General features: G+C 39.7%; 1 protein-coding gene across 1 annotated transcript in view; it reads right to left on the reverse strand.

Annotated features, from left to right (window-relative positions):
- PHIP (pleckstrin homology domain interacting protein) overlaps positions 1 to 26,928 on the reverse strand; it is a 109,315-nt gene that overhangs the window by 41,871 nt on the left and 40,516 nt on the right. Inside the window, exons 14-17 of the mRNA XM_054399307.1 lie at positions 25,312 to 25,465; positions 24,100 to 24,234; positions 8,870 to 8,998; positions 3,611 to 3,836 (exon numbers count right to left, since the gene is read on the reverse strand). Coding sequence (XP_054255282.1) covers positions 3,611 to 3,836; positions 8,870 to 8,998; positions 24,100 to 24,234; positions 25,312 to 25,465 — 644 coding nt within the window. The remainder of the gene's footprint in view (positions 1 to 3,610; positions 3,837 to 8,869; positions 8,999 to 24,099; positions 24,235 to 25,311; positions 25,466 to 26,928) is intronic.

The following is a 26,928-nucleotide window of genomic DNA, read 5'->3' on the forward strand; positions in this document are numbered from 1 at the left end:
GCTGGAGCACCTCACCCTACCAGGCTATGAGAACAGGGACTGTTCAGCCTGAAGAGAAGGCTCCAGGGAGAACTTATAGCAGCCTTCCAGTACCTGAAGGGGGCCTACAGGAAAGCTTAGGAGGGACTTTTCACAACGGCTTGTAGTGATAGGACAAGAGGGAATAGATTGAAACGTGAGAGGGTAGATTTAGACTGGAGATTAGGAACAAATTCTTGACAGTGAGGGTGGTGAGACACTGGAACAAGTTGCCCAGGGAGGTTATGGATGCTTCCTCCCTGGAGGTGTCCAAGGGCAGGTTGGTTGAGGTCTTGAGCAACCCGGGCTAGTGGAAGGTGTCCCTGCCCATAGCAGGGAGGGTTGGAACTAGATGATCTTTAAGGTCTCTTCCAACTCACACTCAAGAAATCCATGAAAGTACAACACATAATCACATGTGTAAGCATGCAAGCATACATACTCTTGTAACAGCCATTTTTTAAACAGAACAACTTTTTTTTTCCCCCATATATTGAGAACATTTTATTTTCTGGAGCAGAGTCAAGATGATCACATGCCACTCTGAATACAACTTTAAATTAGATCAATTGCCAGTAAGTCACAGAAGCTTAATAGTACTGTTGTTTGTCAGGTCAGCCAGTGTGTGCTCAGGTGTTCAAGTGTGTGCTCAGCCTTAACCCAAAAGCACTATAGAACACTTCAGTATAAGCTTCAAGGAAAGGACCACCTCAAGCAAGTCTAACTGAACAAGAAAATAATTATCTATACTGCAGAAAACTCATCAGTAAAAATGCTCTTTTGATCTCCACAAAGGCATAATAATGACATGGGTTAAGTAATGACAGTTTTCATTGGTATGTTTAACAGCCAAGAAACCTCCTTTTGGGTAGAGGTCTCTTGAATAAAAGGCAGACGTAACTACAAGGTGGTAAGACTGTCTCTGCACAGCAAACAAGATGCACAGTGTGTAAGCATAAACAACACAAAAAACTGACCTCCCACAATGGTCAGAAAAAAAAAATTAGAGGTATGGAGGCAAGATTTACAGTGCTGATTTGAAAAGGAAGTCAGATACCTCCACACAGAATAGTTAGATGGTGGAGTAGAGCAGTGGAAAGCTCTGGTCAAGAGAAGCAGAACTTGGAAAAGCTTTGTAATGAGGGATGGTAATGTTTGAAGAAACAAGCTACAGAAATTAATTCTCCAGCACAACTAGAAAGAGGTATCATGGTACAAACTACACTTGGCAAGATCAAAGACAAAACAGCACAGTAGTTGTGCCATGACATGAGGAGCTTTGATTATGTAGCTAGACAGAAGCAGCCAGCCCTGACTAGATGGCATGCAGAAAGAACATAAATACTTAGGATAGTGCTCTCAGTTTCAAGGTTATACTTGAAGCCAACTTCCCTAAGGCAACAGAAGCTTGAAATCATGGAATGAGCTCTGGTATAACCACAGCTGGATGTTCTCTGTCTCAGGTAGTGAGTCAGTCAGATTTATTTGGTGATCTCACAAGCAGACACGATGTCTGCTGAAAACAACAGGAATTGCTACTAATAACCCAATGACTTGAAATAAGGAAATTGCTACCTAAATAAAAGGAAGGATTTTTATCTGTGTAGCTTGTGAGATTTTGTTGTCACAAGTAACAGCAACTTTTCTTAAAAAAAAAAAAAGATACAAATTTCTAAAAAAATAAATAACAAATTAAAATACATCATTCAAAACATCTGGCCTAAAGGAGCTTCATGTACATCTGAGCAGTGAATCAAATGTGACTGAGTTCTCCCTACTCTTAGAAGTCCTTCATAAACTTTGACAAGAGACAGATTGTCATTGCTTTAAGGGAGATCCATCAAATCTCACAATAAAGTTTCAGAAAGAAATGGAGCTTCCTTAGCAAAAGGAAAGCTATAAATTGCATGAACACAGTTTAGCTCTGCATAAAAATATTATATATTGTTGCTGAACTGTAAAGAGGTAGAAAAACATCTTCTGTCTCTCCATAATGTCTCTGGCTCTCTGTCAGTCTGGTAGACAGCATGCTGCCATTAAATAGAACACTATGGACATGATGTTACTATAGACATTCATGTGTCAGACACACTGTTAAATTTAATACTGTTGGGTTTGTGTGCAGAACCACAGAATGTTAGGGGCTGGAAGGGACCTCAAAAGCTCATCCAGTCCAATCCCCCTGCCAGAGCAGGATCACCTAGAGCAGACCACACACATCCAGGTGGGGTTTGAATACTTCCAGAGAGGGAGACTCCACAACCGCCCAGTGCAGAGCCTGACTTGTTTCAAGACATTATATTGGAGAATGTGCCCAGGACATTATGAAATCGGAGAATTTCAGAACATCATGGATCCATACTCTAACTATAGCAACAAAGTAAAATTGCAACCTTCCTCAGAAATAAAATTCATCTCCAAGGCCATGAGCATAAATCATTCTTTCTTCTTCAAGTCGCTTCTCAGGAGGTATTTCCTCCTGTAATTTTAGAACAAATAAGGAAATGCTCCTTACACTATTTCTAAGTGTTCAGTGGCTTGTAATCTAAAAATGAGGTCTACAAATGACCATATGGACCATATTCAGGCAGTTTGCAAAAGCCAGCCACTGCCCCAAAATGTGCATGTTCCTCTCATGCTGTGTGCATGGAGAACAGAACTTTTGAGGAACTTCCTAGATTTTTTTTTTATTCTCATTGTGATAGTTTCAGGCTATGCCTAGAAAATTTCCACAGATCTTGAACAAAGTGGTAGAATGTAAATAAACCACCATTGGGTGTAAAAAGGAAAATAATGGTAAGGCTGGTAATGTAAGCTAACATTCTCTTTTTGGCTTCCTTGCTCTAGGAAACACTAACTTGTGCCTTCTGCTTGGCTCTGCTGACCTTGGCTGTGTTCTTTGTTTTGGCTAAGTACTAAAAATCAATTCTCTGCTCTTTCTCTTGTACCTTTCTATACAGCAAGGTAAGGAAGGGAGCAGGGAAAAAGGAAAGCTATTAGCTCCCTTTTTTTTTGGCCAGGGGGGTTCTTGTGCTGTTTATCAGTTGTAAATACCTGTAAATATTGCATATTTTGTATATATTCATTGTAGATTGTAGTTTTGCTTTTAAATACAGCTTCATTTGCTTCCAACTGGGCTGGTCTGGCAATTTAATGTTGAGGGGAATTTTCAACCCATGACACTCGTAGATAGCATCAAGACTTAAGCTGAATGACTGCCTTCATCTAAAGAGGATTCTCCATGCTTCAGTTGTCTCTCATTTTCCTCTTCTTGCAGGTGTCACCTGTTCCAGCTGATCTAGATTTTCTGAAGCAGGAACGCCTACCCCAAGAAGATGAGCTGAAAGCCCACTCAGCATCATGCACTGTTTCAATAATGTAAGCTAACTGGCATCGTAGCATCGTAGTGACTTGACCGATGACAACACTGTAAATGCAACTGTCACAAGCATTTAGTGCCAGGGGCACTGCAATCCTTCCACATCAAGTGAGCTACTCTGCTCAGAAATGGAGCAAAAGGACAAAGTGAAAGTGCAGAACACCTGGAGGTAACTAGACAGCACACCGTGTAGTGAATTGAAATTTTCCATACCTGAAGATGTCACTCCCATCTGAGGAATAAGCTGTTCCTCCCTGCAGTTCTCACGACCAGGAACTAGTCTCTGATACCTCGCGGGATGAGGGTTCCCATCCACATCAACCAAAAAGGGGGGAGGCATAAGGTGTGGAGCCTGCTGTGTCTGTTCATCCAGGACAAAGTTGTTGGCGTCACGGATAAGGGGCCGATAATCACTATGAAAGAACATCTGATCTGCTATCTGCAAACAAAGTCATTTTGTAATTTTTTTTTAAAGAACCTATTGAAAAAAAAGCACATAGAAGAGAACTGCCAAAAGTACTTTTAACAATGTTACTTGTGGTCACTTTTGCAAAAACAAGGTTATAAGCTCATCACTTCATCTCAGTTTAAAGGGGAAAATTTTATGACTTGTTTTTTTTGGTTGGTTGCCTTTTTTGGGGGGGGGGGTGTCTCTTGGTTCCCCCCCTCCCTTAGTATTCCTTTATTATAGTGCAAGGAGAATAATCCATGTTTGAGGGTGGGAAACATTTAAAGAACAGAGGAATTGGACAATATTTAACTACTTGAAGACATTTAACTGAAGACACTCTGGATGTATTAGACAGTTTACAAATTTTCTTCTAAACTCTGAATATATGAATATATATATTCTGATAATGAAAGACTGTGTCACAGACTTATGGGCTACAGTTTAGAAAGAGAAGGAACAGGAAAATATTTATCACATCCTGTCATTGCCAAATATAACACTAGCAGGCAAACATATAATTCCTACTGTAATAGTAGATATGTCAAAAAGTTCCAATAGATAAAGCTGATCTAAAGTTGCACTCTTCAAGCTCAAATTTTTCTGTTTCAGTCTACCAGCTCATAATTTACTGTAGATAACTTTCCACAGACACTCAAGACTGAGAAATTCTGTCCAAACAGAATGTAAAAACATTTGTGGCCCCATCTCTTGCTGGTACATGCATCTCACTTCTCATGCAATCATAAAGATATTGAACCACAAGGAGAAAAAGAGAAATTTCAGAAGGTAAGTGACATGTATGCTACATATCCCAACACCACCAAGCAAGCAAACCTCTTGGCAGCTCCTGCACACAGTTTCCTTGAACAAATAAAACCATCATTCACCCAACTTCGATTTCTAGTGCAGTATAAAAATGATTAAACAATTGACTCAAAACAGATCTCAAAAAAATCTTGTTTTAGGTGTTAAAAACAGGGATTTAAGCACAACAGAATGCATAAGTTGTCACAGAATATACACCAGTTTCTGAAGAGCATGATCATGACTAATTCTTAACAGTTTCCAGTAACTTGTTAAGTAGAAATCAGTAATGCAGAGGTTAGAGCATCTGCTAAGGGGTATGATCCTTCAACTACAAAGGTTTCCTGTCCTTGGTATGAGAAGTCCAGGAGGGAAGGGTGTTGACAAATATCTGTCAATTACAACATCAGAAAATGCCTACATGCATCCACATGAGGTGGATAAAAATACATTAATAAATAAACCACAGGAATCATGGGATCTGGACCCCACAAAAATTCAGAGAAGTAACAGAGAGAAAATTGTAAGATTTATAGAAAGATGCAATGGCAAAGAATTTATTCAGGGATTCAAAAGGCTGCCCTTCCAAAGTGTGTATGGACAAGGTGACATCTCACTGCAGTAAGAAGCCTTGGCTGGATGAAATCTTGTTGCCAGATCTATTAACTTAACAGAGGCCAAATGAAACTTCCATGTATCATACTGACAGAATCAAGACCTGCTTAACAACTTTGTTCTTTCAGTTTAAATAGCTCCATGCAACAAAGACACAGGTCTTCTAGGAGGACTTAGGATTTTCCCTAGAATCTTAACAGAAGAGCATCCAGTACTTTCACCTAGAGTAAATTCTCCTAAGTACTTTCCACACTGAGAAAGAAGAGATTCCAATGGCATGACCAGACTGTGAGCTGTAGTGTGCTGTGATGTACAGTGTTTTCTGCATCTCAGGTTTTGTAAGCAAAGGCAAGACCTGGAATCCTTCCTTAGATTCAGTGACCTCTACCAGAGTAGTCTCTGGTGCAAGACATCTTTGCAGGGACAGAGACTCCTTTGCAAGTACCCTCTGTGTACTCTGTACTGCAATCAGGTATGATATAGTAGAGAGTAAAGAACCATTTTCTACTCCATGAGATAAGAATGGCATTTCAGGAAGAACCCAGGCCCAGACTCTACTCTTAGGTAGAACACTAGAACATCCCTACTGGAACCAAGGGCAATAATCTTATGCTTAGACTATTCCATTTTTTTTTTCTCAGGATTTGGAAGAGTTAGACTTTCAGAGAACCTTAGATGGCTATGTTCAGCAGACAAAAGTTAAAAGTACTAACAGTCAGACCTGTTTCTTGACATACTATAAGAGAGCAAATTCATAAGATACCACACCATCATTAGGACATGAATTCTCTGCCCACATGACTTCACAAAACCCAGCTTGGGTTTGAGCACGAAAGCTTTCCACGAGGTCTGAGCTGTCCAAATAGATTCTCTTTCAGTGACTACACTTTGGATGCAGAAGGCTCAGATTCTCCAAACGGGCACACCTACACTGATGTCCTACTGCTGCACCAATCCACCACACAGGAGCTATCAACCCACAGCAAAGAACAGTGGTCAGGACAGACTACAGGAATAAAAGCCTTAAAAAGCTCAGAGATTGAGCCCATTCCAAGTCAAGTCAACAAAAATGTACCTTATGTTTAGGACCAGTAGGCATTTTTGGCCAAGTTTCTACCTAAGCAAGAAGTGCACGTGCCCTGTTGACAGTGAGCTTATCTCATCTCTGATGATTTTCACACACTCAAAAATCCTGAGACTAGTTCAAGGTTCCTTTAATTGGGTCAAAAAACCAAAAGAGGTCCCAAACAAGCAGCAAAAACTCTCTCCTTTTTCTGTCTCTCCTCTTTTTGTTCTCTCCTCTTTTTGTCCTCTCCTCTTTTTGTTCTCTCTCTCCAATAAAAAGAAAACAAGCCAAAGCCATCCCATGGCCTTCATCGTGGCCAAGATCACAATATGGGGAAAAAGAAAAATAGCTCCTGGACAGTTGTTTCAGTCAACTGGGGAACACAGAACTACTGAACACAACATGAAGAAACATTAATGTGAAAACCCAGAGCTTGTTCTCTCAGAAGAGCTAACACTATCTCAGGAAAAAAATTATTGTTCTGAGTAGAACTCACAAATGCAGGAATACAGGACAGGTGATCACACTCCTTTCTTCTGTAAAAATCATTCCCCAAGGGAGATGGAAATCACTTTAAAGCTTTAAAGCCAAAAACTCCACAGGTATAATCAGCACATATTCTCACAAGGTGCCTGAACAAAACCCAAGTATCTGAAAGGAGGAGCATAGAAAAATAGAACACCTAATCTTCAGCATAGACCTATCTGTACTTGCATTTTTCTCTGAATTAGGTCAGAGAAAAATGAAACAGAAGATGGAACCAGACAAGGAAGTGATCATAAACTTCCAGGATGAGTATTCTGAGAGTTGAAGACCAAGACTAAAGAGGCAATAAATGTAAGTCCTATTTGCTGCCATTTTCTTCTATGGTCAAGAATGCCAAGATTACCACTGGCACAGTAACAGCTGGAGAGGATCACTTCAAATCACCCAATAAGAGAAAAATTCCGAGCAGTATTTTCTCCAAGGCTGCAGCAGAAACCCAAGAGAGCAAAGGGTCTGCAGAATTCAAGAAGTGAAAAGCAATTGGTTTTACTCTTCAAACAAATCTGATCCCTCACAAAGCAAATTGTCAAGTGGCAGTGTAAAGGAAACTCCTGATCTACCACAAAAAAGCTCTTGGTTTCAATTTCATTTCCAATGTTTCTGAGTAGCAGAGGACTATACATGTCCAAAATGACTACAGGGGAAAACAAACCTGGAACAATCCGTGGGACATGGTGACAAAAATATTTCATTATAACAGGCTTTAAATTTTGGAAGAGTAAGAACTCTGAAAGATAAAGACCTTGATAATTATCTGATAATCCTGGTTTTCCTTGCTTCTGCTTTCCTTGTCTCTGTACATTTGGTTTCTTTGGAAATGCACTGTTAGGAATAGCTTAGGGAAAGCAACAGCAGCCAAATACCAAATACTTCAAATCATAGTTGGGAGACAAGAAGGCAAAAAAATGCCCAATATGCAAATGCTGCTCTAACTGACATCAAAATCAGAGCTGGAAGACTACAGTAATAAATGCAGTGGCTTGCAAGACAAAGAATAAAATTTCTTTTGCTCTCCCTCCTTCAGGCCCCTCTGCGTTGATGTTTGCCAAAAAGCTTTCAAGGCAAGCTTGAGTCCAAAGATCCAAAGCAGGAAGCAAGATCCTGATGCCCAGACTTCACCAACAACCTTTAAGTATCAGCTACCAGAAGCAGAGAAGAAAACCCTGAAGCAGATATGCCTGCTAAAGCCTTAGAAAGAGGAGAAGAGACACAGCTCACCTCTTCCCAAGATAGAAAAGCTAGGACCTTGTGGCCGCTCCAAACTAGGTAATGTGTGTTTGTTCATAGTGCACGTTCATCCAGAGGGCCTAAAAACCCAAACAAAACACCACCACGTATCTTTACAGTCATGAGGGTCTGTGGCAAGGCACCCACACTTAGAATACACAGTGCAAGCTATGACATTAGAACAAAGATGCAGTATTTCAATCACACAGTAACAGTGAAACACGGCTATATAAGCACCAAGGCATCCACGACAGCAGGGCTTCATTAGCAGACATAGAACTGTATCACTAGAACATACAGCACATTCATTGTAAAGAACTTCCTCCTAGGCTATGCAAGCTTTACACACAGATTGCAGCCATTAGTTCTGTTACACCTTTCTGTTTGGTCTTAGTTAGGAACCAGAAAAACACTTAAAGCAGAATGTTTAACTGTTATCAGTTCCACTGCAGTTTAATTCATATTAGCCACATGGATCCATTACCAGACACTTACAACTTTGTCACTTTTCAAACTTTTTCAATTTATCTTTTTTTCTTTTTTACAGTTATTTTTTCTTTTATGTAGACAATAGTTTAATAGCATGCTTTCATAGTTTAAAAAAGACAAATGAAAGAAAGCTCAGTGTCAACAAGAAGAATCTGAAAGATCCCATGTTAAAATTGTGTCATGATAGAACCTCTTGAAATGTAGCTCTGCACGAAAATTTGCACAAACACATTCAACACAGACAAAACATTTTGATTTTCATCTTGCACTGTACCTTGTCATATTTGCTACTGGAACCAAAGCCAAAAATCAGAAGGTGACCGTGAGAATCTGTACATGCAAAATGCTGTCCATCAGGAGAGCACTTGCAGTCAAAAACTGCACCATGTCCTTGTCCTTCAATCTGAAATACATCAACATACAAAATAATTAAGTTACCAGAAATAAATAATTTGCTATTATGATTCTCAAAACTGCAGTGCTGATGTTGGAAATTATTATAAAAATCTGTAAGACAGTATACTGCTAGATAGAAGTTACTTTAAAACATAGTTTACTTTTTAGCTATTCATTTTTCAGTGAAATTTTGTAATCATGCTCATGAAAGATGCCAAATTGATAGTAGTAGAAACTGACAGACTTTATCCACAAAGCAGGCACAGTATAGGAAGTGAAAATAAAAGCTTCCCCTTGAGCGTCCTGCTAAATGAGCCTAACCAGAGAGCTGGGTCCAGTTCAGGGCTGAGTCACTACACCCTCTTGCCTTCCATCCTCTGCCTTCTTGCTAAGGTAGCCCAGCAGCATTGGCTGCTGTGGTGTTTCAGAACACCTGCCTGCTAGAAAAACGCACTGACAGACAACCCACATTACACAACTTAGCAACTGCCTGCTTCTGCGATTCCTACTCCTAATTAATTGGAGTGGGGGAGGTGTAGATTGGTGTAAAAACTCCACTGTTTAAAGGAGAACTGCAAAGATTTTAAAAAAGGAATTTTTACCTGATACTCATTTTCTGTTTTCCAGTTCCATTAAGCCAGAACAAATGGGTTTTTGTTTTTCCCTGCAACCTGTCAATCAAGCAGAGGTGACCAATCACCACTCTGAATTTTCAAGTCTTTAGCACCTCTTCAGAAAGCCCCTTTCTATTCTCCCCAGCAAAGCACTTTTGCAATTTCTTTAAAGAGACAACAAACAAAATTCTTTCCCTATCTGTGGCAGGCCTATATACTGCCAGAAAAAAACAACAACGGTCTTTAGCCTGCAGGCAGCACCACTACTCACTCTGCAGCATCTTCCAGAGGCCATCAGCATTATTTTAAAAAGTAAATGAACCAAGCCTCAAAAAACCTGTGAGGTGGGTACTGTTCTCACTATCTTACAGGTGAGACAAAGACAAAAAGTCTAAATCTTATGCCCATGGTCTTACAACACATCCACACCCACACCCCTGCACACACCCCCAATGGTAGAGGCTACTACAGCTATTACCAGTGCTTTTAGGTATTTGACAAAGGTCTTTCTTACTACAAGTACTTTCCATAAAAGTTTCTGGACTGGCAAAATAGGAACATAAACCAAGGCAAGTTTTATGTTCTGTTTTGCCCATTATTCCAGAGGAAATAGAAAGAGATGGAAAATAAAAACAGAGCTTCAAGCGAGTGACGCTAACATCGCAACAGCTAAGAATGCAGAATTAGTTTAGGCTAAGCAAGATCCAACAACCAAGTTACAACATTGTGCTCCTTTTTGTATGCAGAAAGCTCACCATATTAAAGGGAGACAGTCTGGGGAGGGAGATGCAGAAGGGAAGGAACTTCAGCCAAAGAGTAAGCTTTGCAGATGTACAGGAAAAACATGGGAAAAAGAGTATTTACACAGGGATTTCTGCTCCCTTTCCCTTCCTTCAACAAGAGAAGTATCAAAGTATCAAGCTTCCTAACATTCAAGGCCTTCATAAATAGAGTTTAAAGGCTTCTCCTTAGAGCCTAAGATTTGAAGACTTTTGTTTTTTACAGATAACAAGGCATGTTGTGGGAAGAACTGTGAGAAATAGAAAGAAAAAATTAGACCGTTGGGATGATGGGGGTTTTTGGTTTTCCCCAGCAAGAAATTGAATGGATAGCCTTCAAGAACTCCCTCAGAATTAGTGTTAGTTGGAAGCTATTCCCTTATATAAATTAAAAGAATAGTGATTAGCACAATGCAAATAGTTTTACTCTAAATGTGTTCAGAATCTGGTTTAAAAGTGCTTTTGGAAAGGACAGTAGGAAGATCTTTTAGTACAATCCCTCAAGTCTGATGCACGGTTTCTTGGAAATAAATTATAAGAACAAAAGTTACTGTTGGGGAAAAGCTTCCAAGATACAATTACTATTACAAGTTAAAGAGCAAAGCCTGCCAGAGAATGCTACCCATCAGAATTTTTTCTTAAACAAAAATATTTTGGGATTAATAAGACACTTGACAATGACATTTCTTAAATGATAAAGCTAAAACAGAGGAGTTGGTCATTTGGAACAGAAACCAAATGTTAAGTTGCAAAAGGGGAAGCTATGATCAGTGATGCTCTAACTTCAAAAGTAAGAAGGAAGCTGCTTTCTCCACTCCATCCTTTGTAAATCAAAGATGCAGTAACTATATGAAGATTGTATCCCAAAGAAGATACTCTGTTTATTCAGTTTAGAACCTCCCCTTGCCGAATAAAAGCATATATATCAATGGTGAAGAGACTGCTCAAAGAACAGGAAACAAAAAACCCACTAGTCAGTTAAGAGCTACCCCAGCAAAGAGCTGCCAAGACTGAACATGTTAAGATGATGCATGGAATGCTGGTGACCTAAGAGAACAAAAAAGGGAAGATACTCATTTGCTCTCAGTTTTGAAGACAGCTTATTGTTTCTCCCCCAAAGCAGGAAGAACAGAGATGTAAAAATAGCTCTAGTAACATGTCTTGGATCCATAAAAATAATCTGTTGTATGAAAACACAGTACCACCTACAGAGAGAGTGAGCTCAATAAGCTCAATAAGACTTTACGACCTGTTATCAATGTGGTGGTATGAAAGACTTAAAACATAGTTTAAGATAGGCAAAAGACAGAGGAAAAGGAGAAATTAAATGAAGATTAGTCAAGGTCATGAACCTATTATTAGAAATAACTAACACTCTGCCAGAAAAAAGCATGGAACTCATCCTCCTCACTATAACACTATGCATTTCTACCACACCTTCCAGCACAAGTCATGTGAAGTTTAATAAGTCAGTGAACTAAACCTCTCCTAGCTTGAGACAGAAAACCCTCTCTCCCATCCTTCACAATAAAAGACTAACTGTGTATTCAGTGCAATGTGTCACATGTAATGCAACAACAGAAAGCAAGCTACAGTCCTAGAATATACCAGAAGTATATCCAGAAGAGAAAGAAACAATGAGAGGAACAAAGTATTCCAAATCAATACCTGTAGCTTTTGCTTCCCCTGTTCAAGATAAGTGAATTCTAAGTAGAACAGCTAGAGAAAAATGTTTCCATTTATGACAATGGAAAACCTAAGAGCTCAACTTCTTCGTATGGACACTAAGGAAAGAGGATTATGTTTGTGCCTATACAGAAAGAAAGAGAGATCTAACTCTACTTAAACGCATAGGAACAAATGAAAATTAGTCACAAGGAACATTCAAACTTGGAAACTAAAATTCAAATTCTAACGATCACAACAAATGGTATGCTAGGACAACACTCTGAAACTAGTAAAAAGGCCAAGTTAACTAATTGTTATTAAAACATATAACCTCTTTCCCAGTTGATGAAACTACATCAGAGCTGCTCATGTCAAATCAGTATCTTGAGTACATTAAACTTCCTTTGCAGGTTCCTTTGCTTTAAGGAAAAATCTCTGATCACAATATGTTTCCATTGTAAGCCAAAATGTTATCATGTTATCTATGGACTTTCTGTAAAGTTAGAAGAGATTGTTGTAGATCTGAAGGAGTGGAAAAAACACTTCAATTTGCAGTTAAACAAACAAACAAAAATATTAAAACAAAAAAATCAACAGGACTTCTATACTGCTTCCAGAACAGTAATAAAGGATTAAGTGGTAGTAAGAAGACAAGAATTACATAAATACTAAAATGTTTACTAAGAATGTTTCTATCTTCCAACCATCCAAGTCTGTTATCCCCGTGGGAATGCTGTATTTTTCTTGAAAGATAAACAGATCAATGAAAAGATCTGACAGATCATACACCCTATGGATGTTTGAATTTATGTAAAGGCTACGTAAAAAAGCATTTACAGCTCTTTTTTTGGTTAATATTTCTTAATAAATATCTTGCAAACTCAGTCCTGGCTACTAGAACATTATTCTGCATTTGCTCTTCAGGATCTGCTCTTACCTACTATTTGAAGGTGGAATCTCTCCATAATTTCAAGAACATTTCAGTAGGACTGGACACTGACTGATTCAAAATTAATCCATCTATAATCTTATTCTAAGTTGTTCTGTATTTCAGATATCTTATTGCAAAAATACAATCCCATATAATCCCAGCAAAACTGGAAGATTCTTCAGGCTTTATGAAGGCCACAACATAAGATATAACCATTTTAAACCCCTAGTTAACACAAGGTGACAGTACAATGTCCATAAGAGCAAGAAGTACACTTTTTGGACATTAGTCAAAAAAAAAAATCACCTTGTGGCAGAAAATCTGTGCACAGAGCATTCTGCTGAGCTGTCCTACATGGAATCTGATCTTCCATGTTGCTCTTCTGATAGGGACTCCAATTTTTAAGTATGTCATTTAGGCTGAAACTAATCAAACAGCTGCCAGCTCGGATTTATGTAGGCCATGCATGTTTACTGATTAACAAAAAGGAAACAATGCTGTAAGCAATATGATAATGCTGTTAGACTAGCTTTAGGGTTTATCAGGTGGCACTGGAAGCAGAAGTAGCATTAGAAAGTAATGAACCACACAGCACAGCTCAGTGAAAGATCAGACCTCAGAACACGGGGCAGGAAAAACATTAAGATACACAGATATGAGGAGGTGTAGCATAGGAGTTGCTCATAATGAAGTGTCCACTCAAAGCTAAAAATAAAGGACAGAGTCAACAACCAGCTCTCTGAAGGAGCAGGAGCACACAGAAAAATCCAATTGCAATACAGTAGCCTCTGCTTGATTGACAATTTGCAGGAAGAAACCCTTTTGACTTGAGTCAGTTGATGCCATAACACTGCAGTAAATTCTAAGCAGAACAAAAATTAAACTGTACTAAAACATAGAAACAGTCATCACCAAGGGCTGTGTGCATCCCAATCCACAAAAAATAGACATCATTGACATTATGAAATACATTAGTACTATCTCCTCCTTGAGGGTTCCCAATTTTTCCTCACTCATTTATATAAAAACCCAAGATGGGGGAAAAGCAGAGAGCCTGTGGGGGGAAATCAATACATCACTCCATCCAGATGGTCTGATTCTTCAGCCATAGTGCAGACTCTCCATTAACTTCAAATAGGGACAAAATGACAACCTCTACAATTTCCATTGTAGAGATCAGGAAAAAAAAATCTCACAGGCTGCTTGAACTTGACCTTTTCATAGTCAAGTTTTGTATATGATAATTTCAGTCACTGCTTATACTAATACCTTCAAGTAAATCTACAATATATCCAAAGCTCACAAAACTAAGGAACTGTTTCTATTAAAAAAAAATCAAAGAATACATTAAGGGTCAGAAAACTGGGGAAAATGTTTAAACTTGAAAAACGACCATGCAATACAACTACCATACATCTTATAAATGGAATTAAAGACCCACTTGGAAAGATATGCATGAAACCAAGGACAGTATTAGACAACTTTACATTCATTAGACAACCAGCTAGCTACATGTTTGGGGACAAGAAAAAATAATCAGCTATTAGCTTCAGCAATCTTGTCCTCATTTCTTAGTGTCTACATAGCCAGAACTTTCAACCTTAACATCAACATGTGGGTTATTTGTATTACAAAACCTTTATCTGCCTCTACCCAGGCTAATTAGTATCGGGCTATGAAAAGGCATAGCTTTTCACCATGGTAACTTCCCAAACCAGCATGCTTCAAGCTTTCTCACTGGATGTGTGACAGTACACATTTTCAATAACTACCTTAATGTTTTAAACACAGCTATTGCTTTGTTATATATATATATATATATATCACTACATTTCCTGGGATTGTGCCAGCATTGCTAAGAAGTGTAGCCTGTTCCATTAAGACACCAATTGAAACAGCAGCAATATTTTGGAGTTACACAACTATAATCACCACGTAACCAGAAGAGCATAGCCTTACAAGGCAGGTTAGGATCTGGTGGCTCATTCTATTACTCCATTTATTTTCAGAGGCAACCAACTGAAAGAAAGGAATTTCAGAGACATCTTCTAAATAAGTGTATCAAATCCATTTTTTTGTTTCCTCAGACCAAGGCTTCTCAAGAAAGAAGCAACCTGAAAGAGGACCAAAAAGAGTGACAGTTTTTTCCCTTTACTATAGCAGACTTCTAACAGTTTGGGTCTAAATGTTAACACTGGTCAGGAAATCAACTGACCTAAGAGGAAGTTTGTGAGTATTCACAGGCAAGCTCTATTTGTTTGAGCACACGAAAGCATTACACATTTCATTGTGTAACAAAGCCTAGTGAAAGCTGCAAAATAGTAAACACTACTTAAATGAGCAGTCCTGCATCATCACAAGATCCTTCCAACACATCTTTTCATCTTCCTAACTTCTCTAGCAATAAAGTCTAAAAATATGGTCATGTTGTATAATCCTCTGAGTGTGAAAAGCAAATCCTTTTCTTCTGAAATATAGAGAAATATCTCCTACTGAAGTAAATCCTTTGTTTTTCAGAGCTATTATTTCAGAAACATCCAGACATAACCACTACAGTATTTCAAAGATATATAGATAAAGCTTTATTTCTATGAGTGCCTTGCTTCATGCACCTGACATTAAATGCATGGAGATTAAAAGGGAAATTTAAAATTTAAAGTAGCAATATATATATTCTCTTTTCTCTAAAAAACAAATACTGCTGGGAAAGGCATTGTGCATGCTTGCTTGAAAGCAAGCTGCAGTCATTTTTTAATTTAATTTGCAGCAAAAAAACCCCAAACCAGGAAACACCATCATCTCCACTCTCCTCCACAACAAAAACACCCTATGAAGTTGGTCACGCCAAGTAGCTGGTCTTAAGTCTTGCTAAGAAATCCTGACCAGCATTCTCAAGTACAGCTTTGACTTTTATATTTGAGATAACAAGCACTGCCCCATCAAATCTAAATCTTCATTAGCCAATCCAAATGTCTGCTCAACTTGGAAAGACAGTAGAAGACATTCACAGAATCATAAAACAGTCTGGGTTGGAAGGGGCCTTCAAGGGTTTGGCTTGGAAGAGACTTCTAAAGGTCATCCAGTCCAACCCCCTCTGCAGTCAGCAGGGACATCCTCAGCTAGATCAGGTTGCCCAGAGCCCTGTTGAGCCTCACCTTGAATATCTCCAGGGATGGGGCCTCAACCACCTCTATCAGCAACCTGTTCCAGTGTTTCACCACCCTCATAGTAAAATGTTCCTAACACCCAATCTCAATCTGCCCTTCTCTGGTTTGAAGCAATTGTCCCTCATCCTGTCCCTGCAGCCCTTTGCAAACAGTCTCTCTCCATCCTTCTTGTAGCCCCCTTCAGGTCCTGGTAGGCTGCTGTTAGGTCTCCCTGGAGCTTCCTCTTCTCCAGGCTGAACACCCCCAGCTCCCTCAGCCTGTCCTCATAGCAGAGCTGCTCCAGCCCCCTGATCATTTTCCTGGCCCTCCTCTGGACCTGCTCCATCAGCTCCATGTCCTTCTTATATTGAGGGCTCCAGAGATGGATGCAGTACTCCAGGTGAGGTCTCAGCAGAGCAGAGTGACATAATCACCTCACTCAATCTGCTGGCCACACATCTTTTGATGCAGTCCAGGATGCCATTGGCCTGGGCTGCAAGCACACAGTGTCTACTCATGTCTTCAGGGCTGCTCTCAAGCCAGTCTCTGCCCAGCCTATAGTGGTGCTTGGGATTGCCCCGACCCAGATGCAGGACCTTGCATTTGGTCTTGTTGAACCTGTGAACCTTTTAGTCTATGGAATTGTCTGTGTTATGACACTTTTGCATAGCACTGAAGGACTTGGGGGTGCTGATGGAGGAGAAGCTCAACATGAGCCAGTGGTGTGCACTTGCAGCCCAGAAAGCCAATCACATCCTGGGCTGCAGCAAGAGAAGTGTGGCCAGCAGGGCCAGGGAGGTGATTCTCCCTCTCTGCCCCACTCTGGTGAGACCCCACCTGGAGTACTGTGTCCAGTTCTGGAGCCCCTATTCCAAGAAGGATCTGGAGGTGCTGGAACGTGTCCAGAGAAGGACCACAAGGATGAGCAGAGGGCTGGAGCTTCTCTCCTACGAGGACAGACTGAGAGAGTTGGGGCTGTTCAGTCTGGAGAGGAGAAGGTTCCGAGGAGACCTTCTTGTGCCCTTCTGGTATCTGAAATGGGCTACAAGAAAGCTGGGGAGGGACTTTTGAGGGTGTCAGGGAGTGATAGGACTGGGGGGAATGGAACAAAACTAGAAATGGAGAGATTCAGATGGGATGTTAGGAAGAAGTTCTTCAGCATGAGGGTGGTGAGACGCTGGAACAGGTTGCCCAGGGAGGTGGTAGAAGCCTCACCCCTGGAGGTTTTAAAGGCCAGGCTGGACATGGCTCTGAGCAACCTGATGCAGTGTGAGGTGTCCCTGCCCATGGCAGGGGGTTGGAACTTTGATGTCCCTTCCAACCCTAACAGTTCTATGACTCTATGATTAGTGTTTTTACCCTGCTGCATGGCTACAAGCTCTTTTGGGTTTGTTGTTGGTTGTTGCTTTTTTTCTTTCTAACTCCAGTCAAGAACATAAACAGTGTTAGCTCCACTGATGAAGTAGCTTTATATACTTTGAAAGTTTTTCATTACCAAGAACTGTAGAGTTGCTGTTCCCTATTAAGGCACCTGGTAAGGGTAGTGATTACATTTCAGTTTTGATGTGGCAATAACATGCATGGTCAAAATAGTGTTCTCTTGCTGAAAGGATGTGGAAGTATTTACATGAAGATTCCAGTAAGATGTCCATTAGCAAACAGCTGGGATTCTGGTAAGAGCTCTAGATGAAAAATAATCCCCCATCAAAAAAAAAACAACACAAGAAAACCCCACCTTTTTTTTTTTTCTAGGGCCCCTGAAAACCTCTAAGAATCCTCATCCTACCTTACAGCAACAGCAGTTATCAAAAGACATTGTTGTCCTTTGAGGATTCAATAAAACCCTCCCATGTCTTAGCCACAGCACCAGAGTTTTTCAAAAACAGCCAAGAAACACAACTGTACCCTTTGCCTTCTCCAACACTGATGCAACAGGCAGGGTCAACCTCTCCCCCTCCCCCAGGCTTTGCAATTTTAAGGGGTTTGTTTGGTTTTTAGATGGCTTTCATAAAAGCAGGACAGAGGGCATAAGAACAACAAACAGCAACTCATGCAGTAGCAAGTTACATTGCTGTAAGAAACCATCCACTATTCCTGAAGCATCAATCTAGGATGTTTACTCAGTGACACAGAAGAACAATGGTGTTTCTGGGAGAGATCAAAGCATTTCTTTCACAAATGTAACAGAGTTGGCTGTCATTTCAAAGGAAGCTGAAGGTGGGAGAGGGGACAACAGGTTCTACAAGTGATTTTTTTTCCTTCCTCCTCCTCAAAAAAGAGTAAGAAGGTTGCTTCAAATCACTAGTTTATAGAGCTCAAACTGTAATGCATTTCTGAAATGTATTCATGGTATTTCTATCTGCTCTGATGAAATGTGCTTTGGCATTTAGAAGGAGACTCATCATCAAATTCACAACAGCTGCAGATACATCGTGTGACCTTTAAGTGTCAAAGGCTAAGGTGGCTAAAGTCACAAAGCTAGGAGGATTTTGAAGTATTAAGATCTGTGAATTCAATACAGGACTGTAAGACCATTCTTTTTGTATCACTTTTTCAAAGTGTCCTTCAGAAAAGGATGAAAGGACTGAGGCCACTTTTGCACTGAGTTCAGAGACTCAGAACTACCACCCACCAGTAAAACAACACTGTAATACACGACCATGCTCAGAAACATTGTCCCAGCGCTACGGCCATGTAGCAAAACCATTCCAACCACAACAGTCCTCACAACCACTAGGAGGAACACCTGAAGGTTACAGGTAAGCAAAAGCCTGACCTTAACAGGTGTTCAGGCCTACAAGAGGCCCCTAAGGCAGGTGAAGCATGTCAGAGATAAATAAGAAAGCCTGCTACCAGCTACAAGCAAAACCTGACTTCTCAAACATACAACTTGCAATGACAGTCATTCTAGTAAAGAGGGTAATGTCTAGTCATGAAAGATTCATAGATTCATAGAATGGATTAGGTTGGAAGGGACCTTAAAGATCATCTAGTTCCAACCCCCTGCACCTCCAGGGACGGGGCATCCATAATCTCCACCCTGGCTACTCATGCCCACCCTACGCAGGTTGCACTGATACAACTGCACAGTAAACTGGATCCATTCATCTTTTGGTGATGGTTTTGTTTGGGTTTTTTGTTCTGTTGTTGTTTTTCAATTCTGTTGACCAGGAGAACCATTTAGTATTTAAAGGCATCAGTATCCCTATTTAATTTCTACATCACACAAGGATTCCTTAAACACCATGCAGCTAATCTTTATCAACTAATCCACAAGGCTTCCAGTGCAGTAACTGGAATGCCTCCTTACAGAACCTGCTGAGTAATCTATCAGTCAGGTAAAGCAGTTATATTCAAAGATACAGCACAAAAATCCAGTATTTTACAGTGAAGACGACTGTAAAAATGCCTGCTCTCCCCGAGTCTTTCGTTCTTGCTACTCTAGTACAGATTTCATACTTTCAGCGACACACTTTTAAGTAACTGCAGTCACCATATGTTGCTGCAACTGTTCCTAAAGCTATGCTGTAAACCAAGTTATTAAAACAACAGAGAGATAAAAGAACAGAGTTACAGGCCTGTATAGATTCTGAATATTTTTGGAAACTTTAAAAAATATTCTTCTACAGGGAAGCCCACTCACAGGACAAGAACTATCAAGCTTTACCACACAAGAAACCTATACTTTTAAGGGTCCAGACAGAAAGCCCTCTGCAACCAGTCTGAATTAGGAGAGTTTCACCCTGAGAGGTGGAACTTCTGAAAGGAAAACATCCTTAAAGGAACTACCAAACTCCACAAAATAAGAAAAATCAAGTGCAGCAGTGTAAGATCACAAACCTATTTAGAGTCAAACTGGAGGAACAGCAATTCAAGGAATTGCAACCACAAAACCCCAGTCACCAAACCAAACCAAACCAAACTCCATGCCTGCAACTGATATTACTAGGTGCCTCGTGTTTGATCAGGAGGATTCTTAAGTCCCTCTAGGTTTTTTTTCCCCTTCGTACATCTTCAGAACTCAGAAACTTTTGCTTAAAGCTACAGGAACTGCAAGTCTAAGGCTGAGCTGTAGCACATACCATCCAAGTGCCAACCCTGGCATTGCTACCAAAGCAACTGTCTTAGGTCTATCAAAAAGTAACTTAGCAAGGACACCTGAAAGAAAATAGATCCTGTAACAACAACTGAGCAGTGCACAAATTTATTTATGACCTAACAGAGCACTAATCCTGCGAGTTCAAGATCCTGCCTGCAGCTTGAAGCCACAGGCCATTTCTACCTCTTTCTAATTTACCTAAACTATGATTTCCATACCCAAGAAAACAAACCTGGCAGAAGCACCTAAACCACAGGCTACAAACTTGCACCTCTTTACAGTGGCACAACTACAAGAGAAGGTTGGGACAAAGTCCTGTGTAGACATTTCTAGCTGAGATGCCCTCCTGCATAAGGGCAGATACTGAATTGAACACCTTAGCACTGAAGAGAAAATAAAATCTAGGTCTCCCATTTCCTCTCTCAATGGCTTAACATTAGTTAAGGCAACCTCAAAAGATGAGTGCTACCTGCTCCTGCATCCTGCAGGGACCTCCTTCAGTTCTCAGAAAGGGATCCAGATGCCTCACTGCAGCTCTGAGTAAGCAGCTGCATTTCAAATACATCTCTATGCACATTATCATGCAGTGGCTTTCTCCAGACAGCATGCCTTTCAGGGTATTTTTTTTACCTGGATCATCCACTAAGACACCTAAATCTCATCCACTGCTCAGTAAACTGAGGATTTGGTAGAATACTGCACCCCTCTTCGGAGGCCTTAGTCCCCAACAACCAACAAGGTGCCACAGCAGTCAAATCCCTCAGTAATCTAGGCCCTGGGTAATGAGCCACAATTTAAACATTTACAAGAGTTTATGCTATTCTTCTATAGCAAAAGCTCTGTTCTGTGAAATGCATAAGCTCTGAAACAGTTGGCAGCAGCAGTAGCAGCCACTCAGGGTTTATTACCCTGGCTCTTCACAAGTCTGCTAAATGCTTACTTGTACCTGGGAAATGCAGCATGAGAAATCACCCTAATTTCACACCACCAAAGCCACAACCTCAATGACTCCTTCGAAAAAGTAATGACCCTGAAAATGTGCTTTTCATTAGCAGCTGTACTCAGTCAGGACTGGAAGGGGATATTGCACAGGTCAGGAAACCACAATTACCTGTACTTGCATATGCAATTTAAAACCATCCCAAGACTTACTTGACTTAAGTTCTTTAATCCTCTCACACTCTTGATATTTCTAAGGCACATTTTACTCTCAGAGGTAGTGAATACACTCCCTGAGTCTAGCTGACTCAAGTCACTGAATTAAGTCAGTTCTGAATACCCATGAACTCTGACAGTGGAGTTATGCAATACTGACAGAATAAATAATAGATAAAATTAAGATTACAGAAGAAAACATTTCAGTGTGTATATATTGTGTATCTTCCTGGAAGTAAACCCATGTATGTAGACAATCACTTATGGGACTGAGTTTACTATTAACTATAAAGACCAAAACCTGGCAAATAGACAAAAAATGCTTCAAATTAACTGTGATTGTGCCAACTGATTTAATAACAAATCTTAAGTTTAAAAAGCTGGAGAGAATGTTCTGTGGGATCATCAGAGTCTCCTGGCAGCAGCTGTCTGTAACCAGCAGGGCACAAATTAACTTCGATTCCCTTTTCAAGTTAAATACAGTCCAAAATGTTTCTTTGGTTTCTAAGGCTTTGCAATTTCACATTCCCTGTCTGGACAAAAGGAGTTAAGTTTCTAAGTGATTGATATTTGCATCCTTCAAGCATTTATTACAAGGCTTTAGATCTACCAAGCAACCCATCATGGATGGAAATACCTGACTGGACTACCATTAAGCTAACAGTTACCTAAGATTTTGCTAGTTCAACCCACACCCCCAAGGTCTGCACTTTTTTTTAAAGGTTTTGTTACAACAAAGTCACTCAGTGATAGCTCTGGCTCTGTCTTGTCAGGCAATCCTAATAAGAGGTTCCTCAGTGATAAAGCAGATATGTCACTCAACTCTTTAGTTTGGTTCCTCCAGGTGATATTCCCTGCCTGATCCAAAAGAAACCAAATCTGTGAAGTTAGTCAAGGTAACAGCAGTTATCAGAAGCATTTAGTGGTGGTTAAACTAATGATGTTCCCATCTGACATGCCAGTTGGGAAACAGGGAGAAGACTGGCATCTCTGTAGTATTCATGTCCTCCTTTAGCAAACTAGAACACTTAACATTTGCAGCTCTGCAGAGGTGACTGCAATCAAGTCTCATGGGCTAGAAGCATCTCCTGCCACCTAATCATCTAAGATAACCTCTGATTTTCACCCATGTCTTTTGAAGGGTAAGACACAGAAGACTGTCTGGTGAAATATTCAGTGACTGTAGACAGATGAGAGATGCCATTCTGGCATACATAGCTCATGACTTACTCATTACTTGCAGACAAACCAATTGCCAGCTTTACAATTTCCCCTCACCTCATACAGCAGGCAGACCTTCTCACATTTATTTCTAGCATCAAGCACAGGTTACTAGCTATTGGTATCTTCTGATTGTCTAAACATTTCTCTGACTCCAAAGATCTTAAAATGTATGTGATTTTGACCCTTTTTAGGTGTTTGCATTGCACTGCACCCTTAAAATAAATATTTCAGTCTTTCAGGGGGCTGCCTAACATCACCTTAACTTAGATTCTGATAGCTCTAGAGTGGACTTGTCTTATGAAGAGCAGATGAATTCAGCCTCTTCTCACCTTAAATTCCCTGAAAACCATCATACACCCATCATAAGTAGTAGTGGAAGAGAAACCTAACCACGTAGTGAGAACATACACCTCAACTGGTAACAGTCAATAGCACTCAGTAACAAAGATCTGCACTCATAGCTCCAAGATGACTGGCTCAGATCCTTCATAAGCTCAGTTACCGAAATCAATACAGGGAACAACAAACCTTGGTCAGTGCTGAAGGGGTCTGGGCTGCTCTCTTTCCCATTCAACTTGGCAGAACTTCCTCAGAGACTTTATGAGCTGTACTGTACACTGCACATCTCAAAAACTTTCTTTAGGATCAGAGTGACTTGCCTAGGTTGGCCTAATTTCTAAATGTCCTTTATTTTTTTGAGTACATGTATGGCAGGTCTTTATGCCCATTTCCAAGACTGCCATTCCATTATGGCTGGAGGCTGGATGAAGCCCATTTTCCTACTCTCAACATTCTCAAATGATTCTTCATATTCTACAAAGACTTTTTATCATTTTCTCCAGAGACAAAGTCCGAATTGCACAACACATCATTACCTTTCTGAGGGAAAAAGATATGGACAAAGACCCACTTAGTGTCAAGAAACAGATGGAAATACCTGCTGCATCCATCTTCCAGAAGAATTAGTTTAGTGCAGAACAGACCAAATTTGAAACCTGCATATGGAAGAGCTCTACACAGAAAGGCTGACAGTATTCAGTCCAATGGGCCAAGGAGCATATAACAACATTGTATGAGATCAGGTAACTCCTGAAGAGCTTTAGCCAGATTAAGAATCAGTAATGTAAAAATAAACCAAGTTCCACTTTGGTTCCCCAGGTGGGAAACAGAGCACTGAAAGGGGAGTGTCTCTGTCACCCTGTCTCTTATGCATGATCTCTGACAATGTAAACTAACACTCCAATTTCATGTGGATGAAGCATGTAAAAAAAAAAAAAGACACTAGGAAATACAGCCAAACAATGGTTTTTACATCTTATAGCTTTAATCTTTGTCCCACTAAACTGAATAGGGATTTCTCTTGACTTCACTGGATGCAGGATCTTGCCCTAAACACCAATGCATGCTTCAAGATGGCCTACATAAGAATGTACTAAAAGCAAGAAGTTTAGAAAGGTTGCTGTGGCATATCTACATAAAGCACAGTAATTACCATGTTGAAGTAAGACCGGATTTTGACTCCTCTTGCCAGATCCCAAACGATGACATTCCCATCGTGGCCAGCAGAGAAGAGAACTCTTGGATCAAATGGATGGGGTTCAAGTACAAACACTTCATCCTCATGTCCCTGAATTTAAAGATACAGAAAGATGAACAAGAGGATTGTCTCAAATACTTACCAGAAATCCAACAGAACAGTAGCAGCTATACCATCAACCTATGAAAGCATCCAAAAGAACAGCTACTCTCACCACACATTCCTTTATTTTTTTTGTAGTATGCATTATACTTTTCTTTCCAGTTTCAATTTTAGCTTCCTAATTCTTATGTCAAGTATCTCACCTTCACAAGTTTGCCTGAATACCTTCCCCATGATTTGAACAGATTAGAGTCCACAATGTTCAAGATCTTTGAACTTAATCACAGTATCACAGTACATTAGAGGTTGGAAGGGACCATCAAGAGATCATTGAGTCCAACTCCCCTGCCAAAGTCAGGATCACTTAGGGTAGTCCACACAGGAATGTATCCAGGTGGGTTTTGAAAGTCTCCAGAGAAGGATGCTCCACAGATTTCCATTTGTTTAGGCAGAGTAGCAATTAGAAGCTTAGTTCAGACCCATAAAGAATCAAATATGTAACTATAAAAGTTACAGAACATCCCCAAATTTAATATCGAAGTTTAAAGCTTTGCATGAAAAAGTTCTATCTCTAGCCAGAGTATCTGGCTACCCAGAGTTAGCTATTTTCTCTTTAAAAAAGGATCAGACACCAGTTAAAATGTTGTTTTGATTTGTTCTAACTAAAAGACTATTTTTTTGCACTCATGAAATGACAAGACTGCAGAAGCGTCTCTTTTAAACAGGGCAAATTTCTCCATTAACAGGATTTCAAAACATTTGTCACATTATAAATAAAGGTAAAAAGAAACAAGTGTTTCCTTCTCTCCTTCAAGATAGCACTTTAGGGAAAAAAAAAAAAAGTCCAAAATTAGTTTCAGACATCTTGAACAGCAATGGTTATTTACAACTCGAAAGCTTTATTTCCCAACAAGCAGCTGACAGACATTTCTATTACACTTCAATTATCTGGAAGCATTTGTTAAGGCAGTTTTCAGACAGAAATAAAACACATAAGGAAGAATTCTGATGATGCATATGCAAATTTTGCATTCAGGATTGAAAAACCAAGATGGAACATCTTACCATCAGAATATGAATGAGTTGGCCAGTGAAGGAATTCCAGACTTTCAGAGTCATGTTATTTACTGCAGTTATAACAGAATTGTCATGGCGGTCCCATGCCACCATGGTCACTTTCAGCTTTGTGATTTTATCTTCAACTCCTTGTAAACTTTGTCTAAAACAAAAGAGCAAAAAGTTTCAAAGAGATCCTAGTTTGCCAAAACATTTTAAGTGAAAACACTTCTGTATTTTCCTGAATTTATTACAACTAGAAGCATTACTTCTTAAAGAAACTGGAGAAGTGAAAGATGTTTTCCATTATGTGGCACATACAACTGCAAAAGAATTGTAGATGCTTAAACAATGACTGCAGGGTCCTCTACACTAGGCCATCTGTAATATAATCTGAGTACTCTAAAATTACATTTTTGTAAGCATGGTTTAAAGATGAATCACCACTGAATTCTCTAGCACATTCATTTCTGGGAATACATCAACCAAATGCAACAACAGCATGTTACCACCAAGTGGGCAGACAAAATACAGCATCTTCCATACAGTAAGCACTACAACACATTACACAACAGTGTATATATATTGTACAACTCAGTAACAGAAAATGTAGCTATAGCCAGATTCCTTTCCAGATTCAATGCAAAACCCAGGAGGCTTTATAAGCTCTACACGCTCTTCCCTTTCGGTGCAGCAGTTTCATTTTCTTCGACAAAATTGTGCTTGTGCAGAAAGGATCAAATTTGGAACTGCACTTATCCTTCTAGTCAAAAGGACAGAACAAAATTCAGCTAAAGGTGCTTTACTGAAATGAGCAGTTCAGTTTCTCAAAGAAGGTCAGCATTTGTGGCCACGGTGGAGAAGAATCCATTCCTATTTTTCCCAGGATCAGTTAAAGCTAAGAATTTTTACAGGGTGCATTTTGAAGGCAAAGTAACTCTGTTCTCAAAGTAGAGTTTAGTACTTTAGTTCTCCAAAAATTATATACTCTTGTCCAGCCATTTTATATCTATATTTTGTTGCTTGTGCATACTCTCTGACCTAAACATCCAAGTTACAGCTTATTTAACCTTCTCTTCCATTCCTCTGTCTTTAAAACACCTTTCCACAGGATTACTTACAAAACAACTTTGAATTTAAATCATTCAGAATGATCCCAAAGGGGAAAAAAAAGTTTACCTCTGAAATCCGTGAATCTTTCTAATGTAAGTCAGTCAGAAAACATCTCCACCATGCCAAAACAAAAAGGTGCAAGCAACAACTCCAAATAAGTCATTCTTCATCTTCAAGACTCATTTGCTGCTTGTTCTAGTGTACCAAAGTTTCTCATGACTACAAAGCTTTGTAAATTTCTCAGATGTTTTAAGAAATTACAATCCTTTACAGAGCAAGAGGTTTATTTGCTCTGGCATGTGGTATGAAAGAATCCAAATACTTCTTTTCTGACCATGCAGATTCTACAATATCTTTATTATTAAAATGCAAGAGGTCTCCAGAACAGATCTGATCTGTTTTCTTAGTCCAGAAATAAGATACCTGTGCAAAAAGCTACATAAATTTGACCTTTGGTGTGTTTTGAGTATCTTTTCTTCTTTTCATCTACTGGAAACACTACTAGAGCTATTA

Source organism: Indicator indicator, chromosome 2, assembly GCF_027791375.1.
Source record: "Indicator indicator isolate 239-I01 chromosome 2, UM_Iind_1.1, whole genome shotgun sequence".
Classification (NCBI taxonomy): domain Eukaryota; kingdom Metazoa; phylum Chordata; class Aves; order Piciformes; family Indicatoridae; genus Indicator; species Indicator indicator.